The 25,086-nt window shown below is 37.1% G+C and overlaps 1 protein-coding gene across 8 annotated transcripts in view; it reads right to left on the reverse strand.

Moving 5' to 3' along the window:
• The window catches only part of LOC106665612, a 370,792-nt gene that overhangs the window by 179,165 nt on the left and 166,541 nt on the right, over positions 1-25,086 (reverse strand). For 6 of the 8 annotated variants that reach the window (XM_024227025.1, XM_024227024.1, XM_024227021.1 and 3 more), the window contains exon 3: positions 20,461-20,502. The exons of the other annotated variants lie outside the window; for them this stretch is intronic. In XM_024227025.1, the coding sequence (XP_024082793.1) occupies positions 20,461-20,502 (42 nt within the window). The remainder of the gene's footprint in view (positions 1-20,460; positions 20,503-25,086) is intronic. 8 annotated transcript variants of the gene reach the window in all.

Below are 25,086 nucleotides of genomic sequence, written 5' to 3' on the forward strand. Positions count from 1 at the left end.
CATAAAAAAAATTATGGGTGGAAAATATAAACTAAAGTTTCTTGTTAAAATATATATTTATATATAAACCTACCGTACTACAATATATTTCAATATCTACGATACCAATGATATGGCTAGCTACCAGATACATTTTTGACATTGTGACATAGAGAAACAATAAACAAATCGACTGATACGTTATAAACTAGAAATACATCCATAACAGAGACAAAAACGTATATTTAAAAATAAATTACTTAAAATATTTTTCCCTGGCTCGTAAAGCTTATCTCGCAGAACGCTCGGACACGTGTTTACATATTTTTTGACCTTCGACCTAATATCACCAAATAAAAAGATCCGTTAAAATCGGTTTTGTCACGTCCTAAGCCTCCCTTCGTTAATAGTTAATAGTTTAGTTGGCTTATTGTTTTATATGATTTTGTAGCATCCATGGTATTGTTAAACTCGTTATGTATACAGTGTAAAACAACCTGATTTAACAATATAAAAAAAATTGGCAAAAATTTCCAGTGTTCTAATAAAATTTTTTTGAAGGATAGAATGGAAAATCCAACTTGCATCTAGCCGGAAGAAGAATAAAATTTCAAACGCGGGGGTGAAGTGATAACGATATGAAAGTGAAATGAGCACGGATGGGGTGAGAAGGGAAAACGTACCTTAACTCGAAAACGGCTGCATTATTGCCAAGGGCCACCCCCGCTCTTAACTTCAACCCCGTAATTACACAGAAGGCCTTTAACCAACAATAGCTCCATCAACCAGACGTTGCCTTTTCTCACTTCGTTAATAATCGGCCTCGTAGAGTAATGTATATAATTTTCCCTCAACGCCCCGATACGAACACGAATCTAATTTTATGCCGTAACTATTTAGCAGATCTTAAGATAAAGTATTTGAAGGAAACCTAGTAGATTCAGATTTAAAACAAATGCAATAAAAAAAGACAAAAGTTTATTGAAATAATCAAAGAAAAATTAAAAACGAAAAAGCGTTACGAGAAGTTTAAAATTTTAAAACAATTGGATCGGTGAAAATTTGGGCGATAAACTCCAACCCTCTCACAGCCTATGAGGGAAAGCAAGTAAACAAAATCTGAATTATGTAGGAGATCGGTAAGAAGTTTGTTCCGCACAAGTTCCACAGACTGTGTTGACAACGAGGGCCATTATTGTCAATAAAAACTCAGTTAAGGGACTGAATCCTAAGCCACAAGCTGATTGCATTGTATTCTAAAAAAAAGTGAGATGGAAAAGTCACATGAGTCGAATACTTGGACTAAAAGTTAGAACCGCGTTGTAATGATGCATAAGTTTTGGTTCCGCTCTGTTTTGTTCAATTTAACCACCAACTATCTATTGACCGTTTAATATGTTATTAAGCATTACTCTTATATATACACAAGTGATTACTTTATTTGAGTATACATTCCTCGTATAAATAAATAATAAATCCATTTACAACAAAATCGCTGCAAAGATATTACCAGGATGTGTAAATAGCAACAACGTCTACACGTTTCTATTAAGGGTGTGAAGTGTGATGAAATTTTATAATTTAACTTATCCAAGAACATCAAAACCCTATTTGCCAAGCTGTACGCTAGAGAGGCTTTCACAGAAGGCTGTAAAGTAAGACATTCGGCGCTTTTAGGACTAGTTGAACGCTTAGGTGTTATGGCTACTCAACAGTGCTGATCGTAAAGCCGGCATGTCGTGTAATCAACCGGTGCAACTGCTCCCAAAACAGAAAGCTTTTAGAGGACGAAAAAAAATCGTTCATATGTAAATACAAAAAATAATCATGTTGGCTGGATAATGTAAGCTTAAGTCAATTGTCATCCAGGGCAGTGTTGAAATACCAGGATATACTTCTAGGATTTTGATTGGAAAATATATCTTCTCAAAATTTCACTTCTTATAAAGTATGAAACGTTTTCCCATTAAGGAAATAAGTCATTCATCGGACTAGATAGTTGTCGGAAGGAGTTAATTCAGGACTGTCCAAGTACATAGTTCAGTTGCCATACAGTTCCCAAAGGTTTTTGCTTTGCTTGTCGTAAATATCATGTGTAGTCTTGTTGCATCTAAGCCAAGATACATACCTAAAAACCATATTGCAGGTTACAATTCGTAAGGTAAAGCATTAGTATTAGGGGTTTCGTGACTAACGTAGTTGGTTTGACGAGGGCTTTTTGTATGATTAACATCAATAGCGACAGGTAGAGCCTTGCTGATCACTAGATACAGTCGCAGAACCTAGCTCCCTGAAATGACATACTTCAAAGTCATTCTCATTAAAGGAATATCAAATAAATCCTGATCGCCGAACGGGGGGGGAATCTTGTTTATAAAATATATTAATCGTACCGATAACAATAAAGTGTAATAGGATTAGGAAAGAATTTGTAGGTTTTCAATGTTTTTAAATTAGAACGCACTTCCGATATAAATGGTTTATTTACTTTATAAGTTACAAGATTTACAACCGTCAAAGACTTCTAACCGCCACTACTCTTCAGTCGCCACGTGCTCTGAGCAGTGTTGCCCCACACCACTCCCCTCTCAGCGGCCAGGTCAGCTGATGAACTGGGTATAGCGTCCGGGAAAGCGAACTTGGCGTCCTGNATTTACTTTATAAGTTACAAGATTTACAACCGTCAAAGACTTCTAACCGCCACTACTCTTCAGTCGCCACGTGCTCTGAGCAGTGTTGCCCCACAAATTCAATAAGAGAACAGAAAAATCGATCATGATGTATTTTGTTGTCCGCTTAATTTCTTCCTTTTTTAATTTGAAATATTTCGTATCTTTATTGTGTTTTTTCATTATAAAATACTAAAATACAATCAGGAACTACTACAAGCTAGATTAGGTTGAATGTTGAATGTCTACAACTGATCACAGCCGAACGTTATAAAGTTATTTACTTTCCCACATAATATATGAGAGTTTTTTATTTGTAATTTTGTTTTTATTAGAAAAAGGCCAGTTTGGAAAAGTGTTCACAAATTTAATTTCCGTGAAAAGAAACGAGGGTAGCGGCTGGAGGACATGTCGGAGGGGAAAAAAGGCCTATACGAGGTGAACCCGGGTTCAGGGTGTTTGTTGATTAATGAAATTCTTTCTCGTCTTTCCAATCGAGGTCACTTGTTCTCGCTCCTTCTTTCATCCCTCTCTCGCTCTCTTTATCCATTTTCCACCCTGAAATTTTTCCCCGGTTTTCCGTATTTGACCCCCTCATCAATCAACATACTCGTCGTGGACCTTCATTATATTCTCAGAGCGCCGAAAGTTACGGAAAGACAATTAATCACGATTAATCATAATGTGTAGGAAAGTCGGACATTCGTATCAAGTGCACACGGTACCACGTGTGGCGTAACTCGAGTCGTTCTCTGAGGAAAGAGTAGAGGAAAACATAAATTAAATCCGAATGATTTACTGGTAAACTTCTTCGTACAACCCACTACACTGAAATTTCCTAATTTTCCGAGAAACACTGCGAGGAGGAGAGAAAGACAGAAAGATAGATAGAAGGATATGTAGAGACATAGATACATTTAAAAATAGATAGACAAAAGGATTGGTAGATAGGTATATGTATATATATATATATANGTATATATATATAGAGAGAGAGAGAGAGAGAGTGATGAAGAGAAGTACAGTCATAGTGAGGTAGTTAGATAGAGATAGATATTGAGAGGGGAGAGAATAAATATTTTTAAAAGATAATTATAGAAATGAGAAAAATTAGTGACAATGAAAATATATATATATGTCGGGAGTTCATCTGTTGGGCTATGATCCCACTCATCCTCGGAGATCTGGCCCTCTTCAAAGTTTGACATAATAACAAACACGACTAGTTAACATTTATACAATTATAATTTTATTTAGTAAAAAGATTAAGGCACGGATGCATTCCCCACTAGCACGCTTAAAAATGTTACTGTAACCAAAACTACTACCATACTGGAGGTTCTTATTCCTTCTGCCTCCATAAAAAGTAAAGAGCGCACTGCATGGTCTTTTCTAAAAACTGTACCTCCGCAGTTAATTTAGTTTCTCTAACCAGTGGGGAGCGTCCAAGACACACAATGTGTTTGCCTTTCACAGTTTGGGAATTAATAATTTATTTTACAAAACATAAAAAACTTTCTAAGAATTTATCAACTTTACAAAAATGAGATAAGTGAGACAACATAAACATTATAAACAATAATCATTAGGTTTCTTTTCTATCACCGACATATATATAAAGAAAGAAAAAAAGAAAGAGAGTGAGAGAGAGAGAGAGAGAGAGAGAGAGAGAAAGACAGAGAGAGAGAGAGAGAGAGAGAAAGAGAGAGAGAGAGAGTGGGACGGAGAGAGAGAGAGAGAGAGAGAGAGATGGGAGAGAGAGGGAGAGGGAGAGAGAGAGATGAAGATAAAGTTAAGGACAGTCATAGTGAGGTAGTTAGGTAGAGATAGATATTGAGAGGGGAGAGAATAAATATTTTTAAAAGAGAATTATAGAAATGAGAAAAATTAGTGACAATGAAAAAAAAATATATATATATAAAGAAAGAAAGAGAGTGAGAGTGAGAGTGAGAGTGAGAGTGAGAGAGAGAGAGAGAGTGAGAGAGAGAGAGAGTGAGAGGAGGGAGAGAGAGAGGGAAGGAAAAAATAATGAATAGAGAATGGAATAAAAAAATAATAGAAGAAGAGTGTTTCAAATATATGAACCAACAAAAAGTACAAATGCTTTTATCGGACGATGATATTAAACAAAACCTTTTTTTATATTGACCCCAAACAACTACAGGTGGAGTAGCAATCATCATTTCACCTCTGGTAGCCCCATTTCTTTTCCTTTTCAGCCTTTCTCATTAAGTCAAACTCAAATTAAATGTAATGCCGACTTAATCTCTTTTCCTATTTGTTTTCCTTGTTGGTACACGTTTTTTATAGTGTTTTTTCTACTTTGCTTCGAGTGTAAATTTGAGCAAAGTCGACCCTCTTAGGGTTGAAACGTTTTGGTAATTATCTTTTTTCGATAAATATTATTCATTAAGCAAGGGATTTTTGTTAGCTATCTTAAATAACAATGATTAATAATTTCATATTGAATTTTGGCAGGAAGCAATATGATACTGGATCCAAGGAATATAGGCAACAACGAGAATTATAAAATAAGGGGTAATGATCCGCCAGTCTTCGCTGTTCATAATGTCAGGGAAAACCATGAACGAACAGCCAATACTATCTAGGTTATATTCTATAAAATTTTCTTGAACTTACCCAAATAGGTCCTTTTTAAAAAGATGGTTCCTACTCACATTAATTTGTTTCGCAACAATCCGGATATCGAGCCCTTTAGCTCATCGTCAGGTTGAAGGGTTTCTGCAAACACGTCTCTCGACATGAATTGCAGAAGTGAACCCCCGCCAACGCGACGTTCCAATGAGCAGCTGGTTTTTTAATGGCGCTCAATTTGAACGTGCGAAAAACTGGAATTATAACACAAATAACTACTGTAATAATAAATACGGTAAGAAATTAATTGTAAATTAGTGATTAAAGATAAAAGATTAAAAAAATTAGAATAATACCTTAATATTATTAAATTATTATAAAAGTAACAACAATTAAAATAATTAGTTTAATTATTTGGACATTTAATATTATTTCTATACATATATAAAATGGGAGGTAGAGCAAAATTTGTTATGTTATCAATGCATTTATCACCATGTTCAATTTTACATTTTTTACTTTCAAATTGCTCAAACCAATCTAGTTCTCTCCCTTTGTTGAAACTATGTAACACTGTTGTATTTAAATTTGAATTGAAATTATGTTTTGTTTCTTTTAGATGGTCCTTAAATTCCGAAAATTTGCTCGATTTAGGCAAGTGTTCTTTTACTCTTGTTTTTATTTCTCTACCGCTTTGTCCTATATATTTAATATCACAATCATTACAATTGAATTGGTAAACCCCGCTTTTTGCCAAGTTGTCTTTAGGTTTTGAGAGGTTGTTTTTAAGTGAACCCGTCTAAAAGCTATTCTAAAACCTTCTTGTATAAAAATTTTACTAACTTTTTCCGATAATTCACCAATGTATGGCAAACAACGGAAATCTAATGATTCATTTATGGTGGGGTGGCTGAGTCCTATTGTTGATTCGTTTAAAGTTCAAAACATAATTTCAATTCAAATTGCAATACAACAGTGTTACATAGTTTCAACAAAGGGAGAGAACTAGATTGGTTTAAGAAATTTGAAATTAAATGTAAAATTGAACATGGTGATAAATGCATTAATAATATAACAAATTTTGATCTACCTCCCATTTTAAATATCTACATAAATAATATTAAACGTCCAAATAATTAAAATAATTATTTTAATTATTATTATTTTTATAATAATTTAATAATACTAAGGTATCATTCTAATTTTTTATCTTTTATCTTTAATCACTAATTTATAATTAATTTCTTACAGTATTTACTATTATAATATTTATTTGTGTTATAATTCCCGCTTTTCGCACGTTCAAATTGACCACCATTAAAACCCAGCTCCTCATTGGAACGTCGCGTTGGCAGGGGTATCAGCGGGTTCACTTCTGCAATTCATGTCGAGAGACTTGTTTGTCGAAACCCTTCAACCTGATGATGAGCTAAAGAGCTCGAAATCCGGATTGTTGCGAAACAACAAATGTGAGTAGGAACCATCTTTTTAAACAGGATTGAACTCCACACTCACCCCATCATTTATAATTTCTACCCAAATAAGTGTTTCGATCACTGGAACCACAGAGATTATATGTGCCATCAAATCAGAGGAAAGTTAGAAATTGTTGTTAATTTTACCATTTACTAAGCATTTCAACTCTTTTTGACTGCATCAGCTTATGCGCTTTTCGTATAAAACGATAAATGATTTCCTCCAGTGGGAAACGGGCAATGCTCCGGATGGATACAATGGGGCGAGTCGGGATGAGGTTCGTGATTAAATTCTCCCTTGGGTGTTATTGGTTATGGGACTGAATGGTGAACCGCGGTTGGAAAGGGTCCGGATGGAGTGGGTGCCCTAATTATGATAGCGGGAAACCGTCGGATTATACAGGGCGAATGAAAAAATAACGAGATTTCTCATCCCAGAAAGATTTGTTTTCTCATCTTTTAACCAGAAAGCGGATTATCACGAGGATCCAGTGTGACTATGCACATATAATGAAATAATGTTTATAATGTAACTTTTTTTACATTCAAGGACGCTCAGTTTATTTACTGTTTATTGCTGTTGTAGTGTATTATCCAACCTCTTTTATAAATACTTGACTGTCATAAATTTTGGATAACAATTAAAGGAAAAAGAGAAAGAACACCTTGACCAGCGCACCGTGAGGCGCTGGTTTGGAAAATTGAACAGAGGAAATTGTTTTTGCCAAATGAAGACACAGCAACCTTGATGCATATAGATGTTCTACAACAAGCAGTAGAATCAAATCAAGCCAAAGGCAATAGGGTATTTGTAAGGTATTTCGGAGTGTCAAAAGACACGTTCGTCAGCATCAGAACGACAGCGGAACGGGAAAAAGTTATGTGCTGGTCCAGCATTTCAATGAAAAGACAGAACCATGTGTAACTTCCTTAACAATCTCAATTAATATACAATTTTATTGAAGATTGTGTGTTTAATAAATTTTTTAAACAAAGACACTTAAATAAAAATTTAGGAAAAGAAACAAATACTGAAAGTTGTTGTTCCGTTTAACTAGTTACTGCTGTTCAATTAGCCAAGCCCGTCTTCAATGTCTATTTTTGGAAAAAGAACTTAAGGGATCTTTACTGATTTCGAGGCAGATAAATGCAACCAGAGACGTCGAAGAAGCTCTCCATTAATGGATGGCCGGGTAAAAGATTAATACGGTATCTGCCTCACATAAAGTGGAGTGATGAATGTTGGATGTGAATAACATTAAACCCATATATATTGAACATTTTGCCGCCGATTCGGAATATCCACTTCAACAAGAGACTGTTTCAAATTAAAGCGTAAGCATATATAATCGGGGCGTTTAAGTGCTAACTGACCTCTGTAGGTAACTTAAAAAGCGGTTAAAAAGTGTAGTCGTTAAGAGATGTGTCATTATGTATGCTTTAAACAAAACATTGTTTATAGAATTTATGCTTCATAACAGTAAATAAAAACACTGACAATCGCACGCACATAAACCGCGTGGTTGTGTCCTCTACGGTGTCATGTATTCTTAGCTGTCATGTATAGTCCTGTGTACGATTCTTGTCGTTATTACGAAATTTTTAGGAATTTTTATCGTACAATAGATAAAACAAGGATTGTTAATTGATCAAAATTGGTCCTTGAAGTCCTCCATGTGTTAAATTTTTATTATTGTGAATATACATATTTTTTTCCTATAAAATTATCGTTTCTCTTGACCTCAATATGTTTATTTGCAGTTTGCTATACCATTTTCTCCTGACCTGCAGGCAACTAACTTACTTCTCTAAATCCATAAATTAGTGATAACCACATAAAGTTGGAGATTTTCCCTAGTTGAGCGTTTTAAATTGAACACGTCGGATTTTTCTTACGAAATTTTTCATCAATTCCAAGTAGGGGTGGCTAAGATGCATGTTTAATGATTGGTCGTGGTCACTGGGAGTAACGTCACTTTTATTTGGAGAATTTTGTTTCAAGTGAGGATGTCCTGATCAAATATCTGAATGGTGTTTGATCCGTTCCGGTTAATTGAATAGGCACGCCATGCATGGAGATATAGAATGGCACAACACTGGTTTGCTCACCAGTCTTTGGCACTTTCTGTCTCTTTGTACTTTATGTTTGTTTTATTTTATTTACTCACTGTTGTGTACTTTGTATTGCTTTGCTTTTTGTAGCTACTAGCTTTTTAATTAATCATTTTTACTTATTTATTTTTTATTTTGTTTATATGCTTTTTTTACATTTGCATTTTGTTTTTTATGATACCAGAAACAATCTCCGGGAGAAGATTTTAATCCATGCTTGTATGTTCTTATAAATTTATTCCTTCGTTGTAAATAAAAGTATCTAGGCGTGGTCAAGACTATTTTGAGAACATTCAATTGTAACCCTTATTTTTTAGTTAACTTACTATTTGTTTTCCTATCTATTTAGATTTTCATGCTTTTCCATTCTTTTCTATATTTATTATTTATTGTTTTACACTGTTTTTATATTTCTGTACATTCCCGAGTAAAAGTATTTTTCCAACCTCACCTCAAGCAACAATTTTCTAATCACTTTTTTCGTGAACACAACACCTAACTGATGTTTTAGAAAATCTATAAAATTTCTTAAGGAAAAAGTTTTTATTAATATCTGAGCTACCATTTTTGTTGTTTTACATGTAAATGTTTAGCTAGATCTTGGGCTATTTTAGATTCTGGTATACGTGCTTTTTACCTTCCTACGACATTCTCGATATTCTTGATTATTCAATTTTCTCGTTTGTTTTTCTTTTATGCATTTTCGTGCAACGTCAAAATGAGATTCCATATATACTGTAATGTCGTTTAATTTACGATAAACTTCGGTCCGTTCTACCGTTGTGTTTTTGTGCTGTGTGTATAATGCTTTGTGTGTTTATTTTGTGTTTATCTTGTGGGTAGTATCTTATAGAATTTACCTAACAAAATATTATAAACAAACTTTCGTAATGCAGTTTGAAAAATAAGCCCGGAAGCAGGAGTATTGTATTAATAACTTTTCAAGTTTATTAATATCGTAAATGGAATCCATGACCGTTTATTAACAGGTTGACAGGTTCGGTGAAAAGCCAATCTAGGCAAAATTAATGGCCAATTAATTTTTCACACAAAAAAACTGTATTTTAACGCAAGCTATAATTAGACTTCCAGGGGAATATTTAACACAAAAACGATGTAAATTTAGAATGTAAGGAGAAAGTAAAACAATATAACGTAGCCGGAAAAAGTTATCGGGATGGCTTGAAACTTACCCCCTTGGAACCGAACTCACTTCCAACAAATAAAACTTGGCCACATCCGACAACAATGATTCACAGTTATAGCATTGTGTTAAATCGTACGGGGCATGTGCAGTTTCTTAAGTTAAGAAAATACATATAAACATGAAGTACGTGAGAAGAAGTCTTTAGAAAATGAATCAATCAAACCGAAAATTTTCCAATCCTCGCCATAATCATTTCAGGTGGTGTCAAAACACACTGATTAGGTATTAAATAATAAAACCTCGTTAATAAATCATTTATACCAGTAGATTGATTACCAGCTGTCTGGTGTAAATTACTAAAACATTAACTATGTAAATCCACCCTCCCCTCATAAGGACTATCTGAATTCATAATTGAGGAGGTAATATTTTAATTTATTCGAATATTAGTTATATAGTAAATGAAATTTCAATATAAAACTCTGGTTTTTCAGATTTTCGTAGTTATGAAATTAAGAAGTTGGCCCCTTAGAGATCATTTTATACTTAAGCATTTAAAATAAAAAAAAAAATAGTTTATATTGTTAATAAATCTTTATTATAAATATAGTCTCTTCCAAGTACTGACGAAGTATTTTCCCTCATATTTCAATATTAATGTATTTGAAGTGAGGAATATGACAAAATATCGGAAAGGTTGCGTTTTTTATTTAAAATATATTCATTTCTTTCTTGGCTCAGCTTACAGATTTTGTAGTGTGTTTCTAGTGTCAAAATACAGTCTCGTTATCCGCCGTTGAACTCCTACACGAGTTGATAAAAACCTTGAAATATACTAAGTTCATACATAACACTGATGACAGGCACACGATCTGATTGCTATGCAGACTGGTGGAAATGCTTCGAAGCCTGAAATTCTGGGTGTTTATTATTATCCACGGTGGTCCTTGGTACGCATCCCCCGCGGATAACGAGAGTCTAATGTACAACTGATTAGATATGAAATAAAACCAAGTTGATAAATCATTTATACCCATTGACGGACTGCAAGCTGTCTAAATGTAAATGCCTAAAACAATGTTAACTATGTAAATCAAACCCCCGGAATTCAATATCTGAAATAAATAATTGAGGGGGTAATAGTTTAATTTATTTAAGAAGTAATATCATGTATAAAATTTTAATATAAAATTATTTAGAGTTTTTGAGGTGCGGTCTGATGTGACGTAGGTTTAGGAAAATATTTTCTTTATCGTGCTAACGTTTCGATCTTTACTGAGATTGTCTTCAGGTCCTAGGATGTATAAACATTGTTTAATTTATACAAATACATATAAGGTAAGAATATGAATTTTCTATATTGTGTACATCATTATATAAATTAATATTCATATCTTATATGCATTTGTATAATTTGAATAAGGTTTATAAATACCAGGTGCTGAAGATGATCTCAATAAACAATCATTAATTAACGGTCACTAAATACCACACATTTAACATAAAACTTATTTTTAATAACCGCAACGGCGCTAAACTGTCCGAATACTGTCATAATCATTATGATCTCCTTTGATCTGGGTCAGTACTGTTTGGCGACTTTTTGACCTAAGCCTAGTTTTGATCTAGTTTGACACCCAGGCACCCACTGACCGGTTTTTCTTAGTAATTGAAGAAAATTTCCTCCCCGCTTATTATGCGAAACAGTGGTGTTCCTTAAGGCAGATTACTAACCCCTGTACTGTATCAAGTACAGCTGACATTCCATCTCATAAACAAAACTATACATTCCAATGCAGAACATATAACATCATCTCACACTGTTGGAAGCTTGGTGCAAGAAAAAAAAAAGGTTGAAATTAAATGTGGAAAAATTCACATCACAGGTGAGAAGGTGCGATATCTAAGAGTTATAATACAATATCTGAAATTTCTTTAGTGATACATATCCGCAAGTTTATTCAGATCTGAGGCGTTGATTACTGGGATCAAAAGAAAGAATAAACAAGTGTATGTCAAGGGAGTGCTCTAGGTCGTATAGTCTATTAGTTATACACAAGAAGTCTACCATAAAAACACATGTTCAAAATGCATGGCAGTTCTCAATCTGTAGGACATCTTGGCGATCGATTCAAAGATGAGCAGACTTGTGTGGTTTTTAGTGACCGTTACTTAATGATTATTTGGAGATGATTTCTTAACACGACAGACAAGAATGACACATCTACACGGAAAACAAACACTTTGAGCCCTGAAAATGATCTCAATAAAAATCGAAACGTTGGCATGATAAAGAAAATGTTTTTGTAAAACCTACGTCACACCAGTCCGCATCTTACGATTTCCAAATAATCTAATGGATTTATTTTTCAAAGTTCTCTCCACTAAAACGCTTATTTCACGAAGGTTTACAAGTTTAGCATTGATCACATTGAATTGGAAATTTAACGTAGTTATCAATGGCAATAACAGATTCATGTTACCTCCAACATCTCATACTGTTGGAATCTTGGTGCAAAAAGAGTGGGTTAAAATTGATGGCGAAAATATTCCCCTCACATAACTTTTACCCTTAATTAGGCCACCATTATATTTCAATAACGTACCTTCCAACCAATTAAAGTGGGATGCGAAGGGTTTACATAGACAAACGATTAACGTAGAACCCACACAAACGCTTACACATCAAGAAATGATGAAACGACACAAAATCCTCGAAAAACGATGTCTTATCACTACCCAGCAAAAGACTGATTTAAAACTTCATCTCTTTTCCAAACCAATATGGATCTCCATGTTTAAACTGGGAAATCAAAAATTCGTTGATATCTGGAACACATATACGCCTTAAACTACGAGAACTGTGTAACGATACAAAATTACCGCAGTTATGCATGCGATCAAATTTACCACTGTCAACAAGAAACTCCTTTTCAAATTTAATTCTTTTCCAAAACCACTATTGACCTACGGATTAAGGGGCCTGGGGTTCAACAAACTCCTCGAATATCTTATATTCCTCCATATTCAAATTGGGTAATTAAAAATTATTCGATACCTAGGAATGTACATAGACAGCCGACTGACGTGGAAACAAACGCCTTAAAGAACAAGAACTGATGAAATGATAAACAACAAAATCCTTTCATTACTACTTAACAAAGCGTTGCAAAGACAAAGGCTAACTAGCAGTGTGGGGTTCAGTTAAAGCTACACCAAGCTCTGTATTCAAACTGCTCAAACAACAATTCTTCGAAAAATCCTGGACGATGTATGGGATGAAACTACACACAAATATCTACGATGTACCTCGATTGCTTTACAGTAAATTTCACCAAAATCTTCCTATTGCTCATCACCCATCAAATCGAAAAAAGCACATCTCTCACATATTTCACCGAACCAAGCTAGAAGACTAAAGAGACGATTGCCTAGATATTATAAACGGTGACAACGTCAAAACCTATTTTAAAAATTGAAAATCTTTGTACGAGCCAGTAGTTTCTCCACCCTATATTAATTTACCACATTCAACATTGCTACCCTTCTTGAAAAAAGAGTAAGGAGGGATTTCTTAAAAATTAAATTTTTCTATTTTACAGATATAGAAGACACTTCAAAAAGGTGGTTTTTTAAATTAATAATACGTTGTAAAGTTAATAGTTCTTGCTTTAACTTGGTAGATTTTTTCATCAAGATTTACCTTAGTCTAGCGACACTATAAATCACATGATACCATTTTAAATCTATTAGAAAACGTGAATCCATACAGAAATTATGCGTGATCGAAGTTATTAGTATTACGAGTGAAACTTGTACGAGGGATGAATTCAAGAGTTCGGGCATGCGGGCGCTGAGAACTTCTGATTAACAACATGCGGGATCGCAACACTTTCGCGCAAACCGTGGTTTCACTCTGGGCGTAATTGAAATTCCAGGTAATGGCGGGACAAAAGAAATGAAAGTCGACAAAATTCAAAAATATGACACAATCGATTATAAAGTGAGTGATGTCACGTGCAATTATTAAACACGGGTCAAAATGGAAAGTTATCGTTAAGTCAAAATTATAAAACAAAAATGCACTACTGCATTCAGTAAAAAAGGAAAGTACAATAATTCCTGGCATACAAGAAGGCTTATCGTCAAATTACCTTGGATGTCCTGGTCGATGGGTTAAAACCCTTTACAATACGTTTTCCACATTTGTGTGGTGTTTATTGACCGTTAGCCAGTGATTATTTGAACACGACTGACAAGAATGACACATCTATACGGAAAACAAACACTTTGAGCCCTGATGATCTCAATAAAGATCGAAACGCATGATAAAATGTTTTTCTAAAACCTACGTCACACTAGACCGCAACTCACGATCTCCAAATAATCGTTTTTCACATTATTGCCAATTAAAAAACCATCAACTGTGCGAGGATATGAACTCATAATCGCCAGTGTGTCAAAAACGATTCGGACATCATAACCATTCGGCCACCAAGGGGCATTCACAAAATAATTGACCTTATAAGCAAGAGTGTTTTTTTAAATTTGATGTATGATCAGTGTTACGGTCAAAGGGTAGAAACTAAAGAGAGTAACTCAGATCTACCAATTTCAATTCCTCACACACTTCTGGAATAAAGATAAACTCTGCTAACAATCACATCTTTTCGCTGTGTAATGAACGATACTTGGTTGAGGCGTCAGACTCTCAGCTAGTAAATCCCGCGGTCATGGGTTCGATCCCCACCGTTGCCTGTGAACATTTTTCTGACGCCTAAGGGGACCGGTGGCCGCAATTGAAAGAAACTGACCCAGCACTCATCAATGGGAGGTCTGGGGCGGGATCGGATCTCAGCGACCCTTAATTTGGTCCCAACCCCCTTCAAAAATGAGTTTCTTCCATGGAAGAACACTGGCACACCCGGAGCTCAATTCACACGCGTGTAGCGAGCTCTCAAAAAATGGAGCCAGGAATAAAGTACAATTAGCTGTACAGCTGCAGTGCTCAGGGGGGCCTCCTCCTCCAGTTCGTGGTGTTGGGAGAAAAAAAAACGATACTGTGGCTAATTAATCAAAATTTAAACGAAACATCTTCTAATCAAAATATTCCCCCTCAAGAGAGTCCTGTGTGGAAAAAAGTATATTTGTGATTTATAGAAGTTTAACATTTGTACCCGATGTTAGCAACAAAGCGAGGATACTCATCAAAAACAATATACCTGATGTAAATATTTGTTTTAATTATTTGAATAGGCTGGATAGATAAAATATAAAGATGATTTGTGTAGCACGTCTACGTTATTTATAGGTAATGCAGGATGTCCTGCCAAATACATTAGCCAAACTATGGAAAGGTTAAAAATTAGGATGTAAGAACAACGTGATTGTAAAGATCCATCCAAATTGTTAGATGGGCTTTTTTAAACGGGCGCAATTTTGATTTTGAGAATATTGACGTGTTGGATAAAGAAGCCTCAGATGTGACAAGAAAAGTAAAGGAGACTTTGTACATCATCGTGGAGGAGAACTCCTGCAATGTGCAGAATGATTTTCAGAAGATAAGTTTAGCATATTCGCGTTTGTAATAATTTGTAAGGGAGACGACTTCACAGGTGTGATTAGGAGTTTTATAGGAAGATTTTTTTAAAGAACCGCCTTCAAAACCTCATAACAACTATGACTCTAAATTTGGGCTGTACAACAAATTATAAATCGCAACACGATGTTTTGGCCATCCTGCTAGAGCTCCATATGTGACCAATGGACTATTGTGACCAGTACGCCATTTTGGGGTTTATTCCCCAATTTTTTCTGCATAGTCTTTGACGAATGCCTAATACAACCTTAATGCGGGATGTTGCCTACGCGTTTTCCCCATTTCCACCTTTGTTCAAAGGTTATGCCAAGGCCAATGAGAAAGTTAAGCCTTCACCTTTTATAATGAGCGTGCTTATAATTCGTGCTTCCTTCTTTTTGTGAAGGATATAAAATGTGCTGTATTTTTGTTTTATCAAGGTTTATATTTAAACCCGTAATCTTACACCAACTTCCTATTATATTTAAGGCGCTTTGCACAAATTAGTTTAAAAAAATCTTATAAAGATTATAATATATCTAATAAAGATTTTAATTACAAATTATGCTGAACTGACTAAATTGTATTCCATAACATCTCCTTAGCTGTTTTAATGCTTTGAAAAAAAGGAATTTTAAATTACAAAGGGTTAATTTGAAGTTAAAATTGTATTAAAGAGGGTTAATTTTAAGCTAAAAATGGTTAGTTGAAGTTAAAATGTTTTTTAAAATACAAAAGTTAAAAAAAATTAAAAAAAATTTAAAAGATTAATTTGAAATTAAAAGGGTTAATTTCAAATGTCGTTAATTTGTCTTGTAAAAAGGTTAATTTAATGGAAAAAGGCGATACATTATATATTATTTTTAATGTTACAAAATGCGAGTATGTTTAAATAAATAATACAATTCCAAATTAAAAATAAATCGACCAAGTCTCCGATAGCGACTCTATCTCCCAGAATATTGGGGCTCCTCCAGCGTGTATATGTATATACATTACGCAGGGTGGGCGACCAAGACCTGAGGGGTTAAATGCCTGGGTAGACTCGTACCCCAGTCATTTAATTTCATCGTAAAGGTCCGGGACTTGGTCGGCTTACGTGTCCTGCATAAATCTCTTGGAGTTGATTACAAACCCCAAGATTTTGGACCATTTTATCTCGGGGAGTGATTTGGTGATGTCCTCTCCTTCAAAGATTTCTAATCTAGACCTAGCATACCTATCACACTCTGCGAGGTAGTGCCTTGTCGTTTCTTCATTTATTTCGCAAAAACGGCAAAACGGATCTGGTAGAAGAATACCCATTACGGAGAGGTGTCTTCTCAGTGGGCAGTGGCCCGTCAGAATACATATCAGCCTCCTAATTCCCTTCCTTGAGTTAGAGAATAGCCATTTCGATTCTGCTGGTTTGATCATCTTAACGAACTCCTTCGAATGCCTGTGTCCGGGGGATAAATTCCACTCCCTAAGGAATTGTTTCATGCCCCATTAATACTCTCTTTCGCTGTGCTCATAGAGTGAGTTAATAGCGGTTGTGGCCCGACAAACGCAGTATTAGAACCTTCTTTGGCCAGGCCATCCGCCTTTTCATTGCCATGGCGTCCTTTATGTGCTGGTATCCAAATAAGGGTCACCTTATTTTCAAACCTGAAAGAGATCCTATTGAAAAGATCTACAGTTTCCTCCACCAGTCCTGAGGTTGACAAATCTTTTTGTAATGCCCTAAGACTAGCCTGACTGTCAGAAAAAATTCTAATATCTTTTCCCTTAATTTTATTTTCCATAAGTGTTCTACAGCACACATTAATGGCTCAGATTTCCGCCTGAAAAACGGCGGTGTTATTGCCAAGAGAGGAGGAGATGCTGATTCCTTATGAAGGTATTCCTGACCACTCCCTCTACCTTTGATAAGGGAACCATCTGTGTAGCAGTCTATGTTGCGATGGTCATCATCCACACTATAATTATATTCGCAAGGGGTGACTACCTGAAAGTACTTTTTCCCCGAAGGGGTTTTAATCTTTTTATCACTAACGCTTAATAATTGGCCGTTAACCTTACTTAATTTTTGTGAGATTTTCGAGAGACCTACGTTACCGCACTTATGATTCCAGCTGCCTTCGCTAATTAATCTGTAGCAGGTGATTAGTGCTCTGACCTTAATCTCAATGTGTAGACGTGTGGTATTGGTTATAATTTCAAGTGCTAGGGTGGGGTGTAGTTGAAAATGTGTAGTGTCCTGTCATCATCAACCTAATCTTTGAAATGACCTTAATTTGTTACTGCTCCCTTTTTTCTAGACCTTTCCCCCATACTAAAGCTGCGAAAAATAATCTAGGTAGAATAATTGCAGTATATAGTCATTGGGCTACCCATGGTTTGATACCCCATGTTTTCCCGACAATTCTCCTACATTGTACCATTGATATTGTGCCTTTTCTGTATATGCTATTAATATGATCTTTCCAATCAAGTTTCCTGTCAAGCGTCATACCAAGGAATTTGAATGAATCCACTAACTTTAATTCTATGCCCTGAAATTTAGGGTTTTTAAAATTACCTAATGTTCTTCTCCTACTAAACATTATCAATTCCAGTTTAGCTGGATTAATTGTTAAACCTTTATCACAAGCAGTTTCCACTGATGTTCCTGGTAAATACGTATGCTGATTGGGATGTATCATTGTATTAATTCCACAATCATGTCTAATTGATCTATACCTATCTAACATTTTCTCTATTATTTTTATGAAAATAGAAGGCTTATAGGTTACTTATACTTATAGGTCTATAAGATTTAGGAAATTGATATGAGGCCTTACCTGGTTTGGGTCTCCTCCAGCGTAAGAACTTCCGGATCCACTCCGGCAGCGGTTTTGTTTAAAGTGGAATGTCTAACCACCCCATAGAGAAACACTGCCCTCGGAAGGAAACCGCGAACGGTACCCCCAGCAACAGGTTTACACCAACATCGCCACTAAGCCACTACGAGTATGGACTTCCATTCCCATGTAGCATGTTTTGGACTTGGAACATTTCTGCTACCCCCAGTTCAGATGGTTATGCACCTTCCCTCGTCTAAGCAGACACGATCTGTTACCCTAACCCTCGTGTGCCTCTGATAAAGCACCCGCCGTCCGCAGCCGACCCGGAGGCCGACACGATTCCAGCTTGTGCTTTGGAGAGGTTGCCACGCTCCCAAGGCTACACCATTATGTTATGCCCGGAGATCCCCCTTGCATCCAAGGATTGGGAGAGGTGTCAAGGACGTAATGCCGTAGAACCTGGATTGAGAAAGGGAAGTGACCGAGGACACCCCTCGCCTTGGCCACACTGTACCACCCATTGTCACTGTAGTCCCACATTTAATGGGGTATGACTCCTCAGGGTGGATAGAAGAGATGAGATGGCCGTTCAAGCGCTGAACGAATCGACCGCTTAGGTCAACAGTCAAATGTTAATTTTGCAATTAGCTTATTGTCCAAATTTATGCGTATATTCTGAAACTTTCTATATTGCAAAGTCCGCCATATACAGTGTCATTTTTAGATGGCCCGGCTCAATGTCTCTTGAACCTATGACGCCACAAAATAAAGAAATAAAAATAGGTGTTTAATATTTTTTAGTCTAATTTCAAATTTTTATCTTTTTGTGGGTAAAAGTTACCCAAGGTACCTCAGGCCCAGTTCAACGTCAACATTTCAAATACGACCTTATATATCTTGACACATCATTTGGGACTTTTCACGCTGCAAACAATGGTACAATCGGATTTTAAATCGTCAAAAACTGACAAAGTTATGACAAAAATATTGAAAAAACGCATTTCGTTTATTTCGTTGTTAATTCCAATAATTTGCTTTTTCACTCAAATAAACATTAATTGCCTTTATTGTTTACATTCTGTCATTGTTTGTATTCTGATGTCGGACTGGGCCTGAGATTCCCAGTATAATTTTTCTACAAAAAAAAAGGTAAAAATTTGAAACTAGACTAAAAATATTACCAAGTTTTTTTTTCGTCTTTGGTTTAAAAGAAATTTCGCCTGGCCATCTACAAAGACCCTCTGTACAACTTTTTTTATATTGAGTAAAGCTGTAAGTCATTGTTACCATTGAATGACAATCCTTTGATAAAACGTAAATATTAGGTTATGCAAGAATGCATCTTCATATGACGTAAATTCAATTATGCAAATGGCCTCAAAATATAATGTCACAAGATCTTAACCGGGGTACATAAACAATGTCATAACATCAACCTTTAAGCAATAACTAATGAAAAATTATCAAAAAGTTCCGCACAAGGTATGCATTGAATAAATGCCAAGGTCACGTGGGTCAACGAAAGTGAACCTTATGTACGACGGGGAGGTTGGGACATCATCGGTGGTGGCTGCTGTGTATTGATCTCTACAAACAGGTGGTCTCTCCTTCTCACTCTCTCACTCCCTCTCATTCACTCTGACCTATATCCACGGAGGCACGCCCTTTTTCCAATATTCAAAAAATCGAACCGATTTTTTGAAAGGGTGGCTATAAGCTCTGGTTGACAGCTCGGAGACAGATATAAAAGTTCATCGAAAAGGTTTACAGCGAGACAAAAACCAAGTTCGTTTCAAACATTTCGGTGAACGATTACTTAAAACAAAATATAAAATACATTTTTATTTTACTTTTAGGAGAAAATCTTTCAGTGGAAAAGATATTAAGAACACACGACAGATGTTACGATAATATTTTTCCCCGAAATATTTTTTTTCATAAAATTGAACTAATTAGGCAACTGTTATACTTTATATATAAAAAATACCTTATATAAATTGGTATGTGTACAAGTTATTCACCTCTTTGTTTAGTTTCTTGATAAACAAATACATTATTTGATTAAGTTAAACATTTTTACCTCCTATTCTTTGACGTTTAAAGTGAACAATTTGAAGCTCACCTGAAACAAAAAGAAACCCTTAAATTAGAATGAAAATGTTTAAAAGTTAAGGAAACGTGTTTTTTCAGACTGTCAAGAAGCATCTCAATCGAAAAAGCTGGAAAAATGTAAAATGGTAAAGCTACAGGGTAAGAGCCCGTGGGGAAGAATGCCCGGTGGAGAATATTTCTGTTGTAAGAAATTAAGGGAATAAACTATATTAAGCTTCCAAGATGATCGCCAACCCAGTTCTGTGAAGCTGATTTGTAAAGAGAAGATTCGAAGATACTACATTAGTGAGAATAATAGGAGGTGAGAACACAAAACGGGTATCACCCTGCACTGGTATCTCAGTTCGTCATAGAAAAGCTTCTTTATTTTTATGGTTGGCAGTACAAGAGAAACCAAGGTGGACTTGCTTTCGTTGTTTATTTTAAGGAATCCAGGATAATTAGAGGAGATATTCGACGAAATCCTATGCAAATCCTTGAATTTGTAACAAATTTAGAGAAATAGGCTGAAAATCAAGATTTGTAATGATTTATAGAACGAAAACAGTTTATTGTGACTTTCTGCAAAATTAAATCCTATGTTGGATTGAAAGGTAATGAAACAGACCCTGAGCAATATCAGCCCTTTATGTTGTAATGATCCACCTAAAACTTATATTGGCTATAAGTTAGGTGATGATTTTTGAAACAATATGAGCAGATATAAGCAGCAGCGATAAGGGGGCTGTTAGAAAGTTTTTTCTAACTGCGTTCAACCCAAGTTCTATTTAAAAGACTTTAACCATCTCTTTTTGTATATCGTCAACAAAGAGATACCAGTCAAGTCAAATATCTGGGTCCATATTTCCCGACAGCAGACTGACGTGGAATCCCACAACAACACTTAAAAACAACAGCTTAAACAAGACTTGGACTACTACGAAGACTTCTAAGACCAAAATCGACTTTGTCAACTAAGACAAACCTAACACTGTGCAAGACCAATATGGACATACGAAGTGAAACTGTGGCCAAGCCATCCAATATCCAACGCATCCTTCTAATCGGAAGTACTTAGAGAAATTGTTAAAGCACCTTATTATGTGTAACAAATTAACCTCACTATCCACAAAGACGTTGTCAACGAACTGATCCGGTCCAAATTCCAAACCTTCCATAACAACCTTTCGAACCATCCTAACCATACTGCTCGAGCCCTCTCCACTTATTCCCTTCCTGACAACCCGCCAGGTCGCCTCGGGACCTCCTTGACACCTAATCGTACACATTGAGTGCCAGCAATGGTTGGCTCCTCAAAGCATGTGTTCTACCGGTGCAGTGACATTAGTGCTGTGTGATATATTAATTATGTGTACATATTTGTATAGTATACGATCATGTATAGGTAACAAATAAATTAAAAATGTAGCCATTACACCAAATTCTGTTTGACTCTACTGCGATAGACAACGCGCTGACTTAATGTAGGCAACAACAACAAAAAGGTTTCGAGGGGCCACCACAAAAAATTCTTTTGTGACTGGTTCCATATATATGAAGACTTAAAAGTCTGTAGGTAAATTGGACATTAACAAATTTTAATAAATAAATCATATTAGGTTAGAATAATTCAAAATTTACTTCAACCGTTTAGAAATTGTTATTATTTCGTTCATAATAATTATGACTACTAAGAAAAGGAAGATACAAAAAGGTTTGTTACCGTTAAATTCCACAAATTACAAATAATAATATAATGTTTCAGCTCGAATGTTCCTACAATGCATGTTCTTATTTCCTGGTCACAATTACAGTAGGTTGACATTGAAATCGACTTGAACAATAAAGCGTTCGAGTTTTGAACGAGAAAATAAAAATTCCACCTTCATACAAAATGTTTTGATCCGTTTTTATGGGACGCAATGCCACAACATTTTAAATGAACATAGATCCGGGCAATTTGATTATTTCGACACCGCCTTAATGATTGTTTCCGAGCCGGTCCGTATCTACGAATAAATTTAAAAATTAGTTTCTAACTGTATGTCTCGTAAAAGAATTTCTGAAGGTAAAAATAGAACAATTTGTTACTTCCTTGTTGATTTGACAAGCCATTAAAGAAAACGGTACGTAATAAAATTAAATGAAATCATAGTTACATTTCTGTTAATAGGAACGGTGCTCATGCAAATATGTTATGAATGTACTGGCGCACAATGGGAGAAGGTCGATCTCGCGATGTTTTCTGTTTAGAACCTTTACTGTTATAAGGAATTTTAAGGATTTCACATTAATCGCCGCTCATTTACTTAAACCAATAAAGTATTATACATCGCCGGAGACACATTTAATTAACCTAAATGCGACTGTATTAATTCTGGGACACAACACTGCCTCACTTTCACACTAGGTGGCTGCACTTGGAACTTGGTGCAACCGCGCTGATGGATGAGGATGTCTAGGCCCTCACACACCATTGCACGCCGGGGGTTGTCCAGGCCCCTGTCGACACGCCACCACCAATACACAGGTCGATGCACGCGACCACCAACGGCCTCGGAACCCGAAAGTAACAAGCGCAAAATACCGTGCACAAATCACTACACATACAACATACAATTCTCATCAGGAGGAAGGATCTCCCGCTCTTTGGGTGTCCGTGAAACCTGCTCCTGTGAGGGTACCGGAGGAAAACTGGGTTACGGCACTTTCAGGCCGCGAGGTAGTAAAGGACCCGAAACCCAGACTAGCCACCGGGGGGAGGTATTACCTCGTGTATAATGTTGTGGTAGTACTGCCATCTGGCGACTGGGTGGTTACCGTGCTGGCCCTCCTGAGGCCAAAACGGTGAAGCACCCGAATGGGCCAGGGGATCACTTCCAAAGGCTGAGGATTGCACTCACCTGGTACACATACAACCTTACAGACAAAACACAAAAATAACGCCCAAGCTGAAGTTCGTCCCGCTCCCGGGCTGAGGGTCCCGGAGTAAACCCTGGCGGTTGCTCCTCCAAAAGGCGAAGTCGCCAAAGCCCCCCCGTTGATGGCGGGGGCAAACGAAACGGTGGCTCACGCCACCCTCTCCCAGAAGAGGTATCCCGGTGCACAGTTCCGAGGCATATTCCGACACCTTCCGACAAAGGAAAAACGAGACGGAACGCACTGAGATCGATGTCGGCGGCGACACCAGTGAAGCTTACAACATGCCTCTGACGATGGGAGAGTTCGAGTCCGCGTTGGGGCGCGTCTGGAATTCAAGCCCCAAGTGTGACGGTATCCCATATGAGATGCTTCGCCACCTTCCCCAGGGTGCGAAGTGGCGCTTGTTGGACTTGTTTAACAACGTATGGGATTCAGGCTCTTTCCCCGATCGTTGGCGAAAAGCGCTTATCATACCTATCCTTAAAGAGGGTAGGAACCCAAGCCTGGCTACGAGTTACATACCGATTTCTTTGACAACCGGCTTGAGCACAGTCCTGAAGTCTATGGTGAACGGTTGCCTGACCCTAGAGACAAAGGGATTTTACAACCAGTATCAAGCGGGATTCCGTAGGAATCGCTCTGCGGTGGATCATGCATGTCTTCTCGAGGGCGACTTTCACACGTCCTTGAACAGAGAGCACGATCTGGATGTGTTCTTCAACCTCGAGAAGCCGTATGATACGACGTGGAAATACGCGATACTACGGAAATGTTACGATTTTGATCTAAGAGGCGAATTGCCAAACCCTGGAGGAACCGTAGGTTCCGAGTCAGGCTGGGAACTGTGCTCTCTAGGGAGCATGTTCAGGAGAACGGTATCCCTCAGGGTTCGGTGATGAGCGTTGCGCTTTTCTTGGTGGCAGTGAACGGTATCGCGGACGTCCCCCCGCAGTTAAAGAAAATGGTCTTTGTCGACGACCTCTGTTTCTACCGTTTGGGTAAGGATCTGACGGAGGTCGGCGGTAGGATGCAGTCGGCGATAAACGATATGGCTGCGACAGCCGAGGAAACCGGGTTTACCTTTTCCACTTCGAAAACGGTGTGTGTTCACTTTTGCAGAATGAGGAGGGCCCATAGGCCCCTCACTCTGCCTGAGGGGCACATCTGTGCGGTATGTGGAGAAGTTGCGGTTCCTCGGCCTCCTGTTTGATGAGAAGTTGAGATGGCAGACACACATCGACGCCGTCGAGGTCCAGAGCAGGAAAACCCTTTCACTGTTGAGATTTGTTGGTCACTTTAGGTGGGGAGCGGACAGGGAGATTCTAGCGACTAGCTGCTTTGTTCGACGATCTTTAATGACTTATTCCTCGGCCCGAAAAACCGCGCCTCGAAAGGCTCTATTATCAGGGTCTCAGAGCGATCTCGGGGGCGTTCAGGACTAGCCCCTTGGCCAGTGTGTCCTGGGAGCTCGGGGTCTTGCCTCCCTTTCTTCGGAGAGAGCAACTTACCCTTGGTTACTCGGGATTCGCTTCGGTGAGTCCTTAGGGAGGGCCGGATTGGCGCTGGGGACGATACTTCGGTTGGGCTACAGGCCTGGACCTTTCCGGCCGTCCTCAACCGCGACGATCTGGCGAACTTACCCAAATCGTGTACTCCGCCATACGCCGGTGACCCATATAATAGAGGCGTGTCA

Source organism: Cimex lectularius, unplaced genomic scaffold, assembly GCF_000648675.2.
Source record: "Cimex lectularius strain Harlan isolate CLEC.00 unplaced genomic scaffold, Clec_2.1 scaffold104, whole genome shotgun sequence".
Taxonomy (NCBI): domain Eukaryota; kingdom Metazoa; phylum Arthropoda; class Insecta; order Hemiptera; family Cimicidae; genus Cimex; species Cimex lectularius.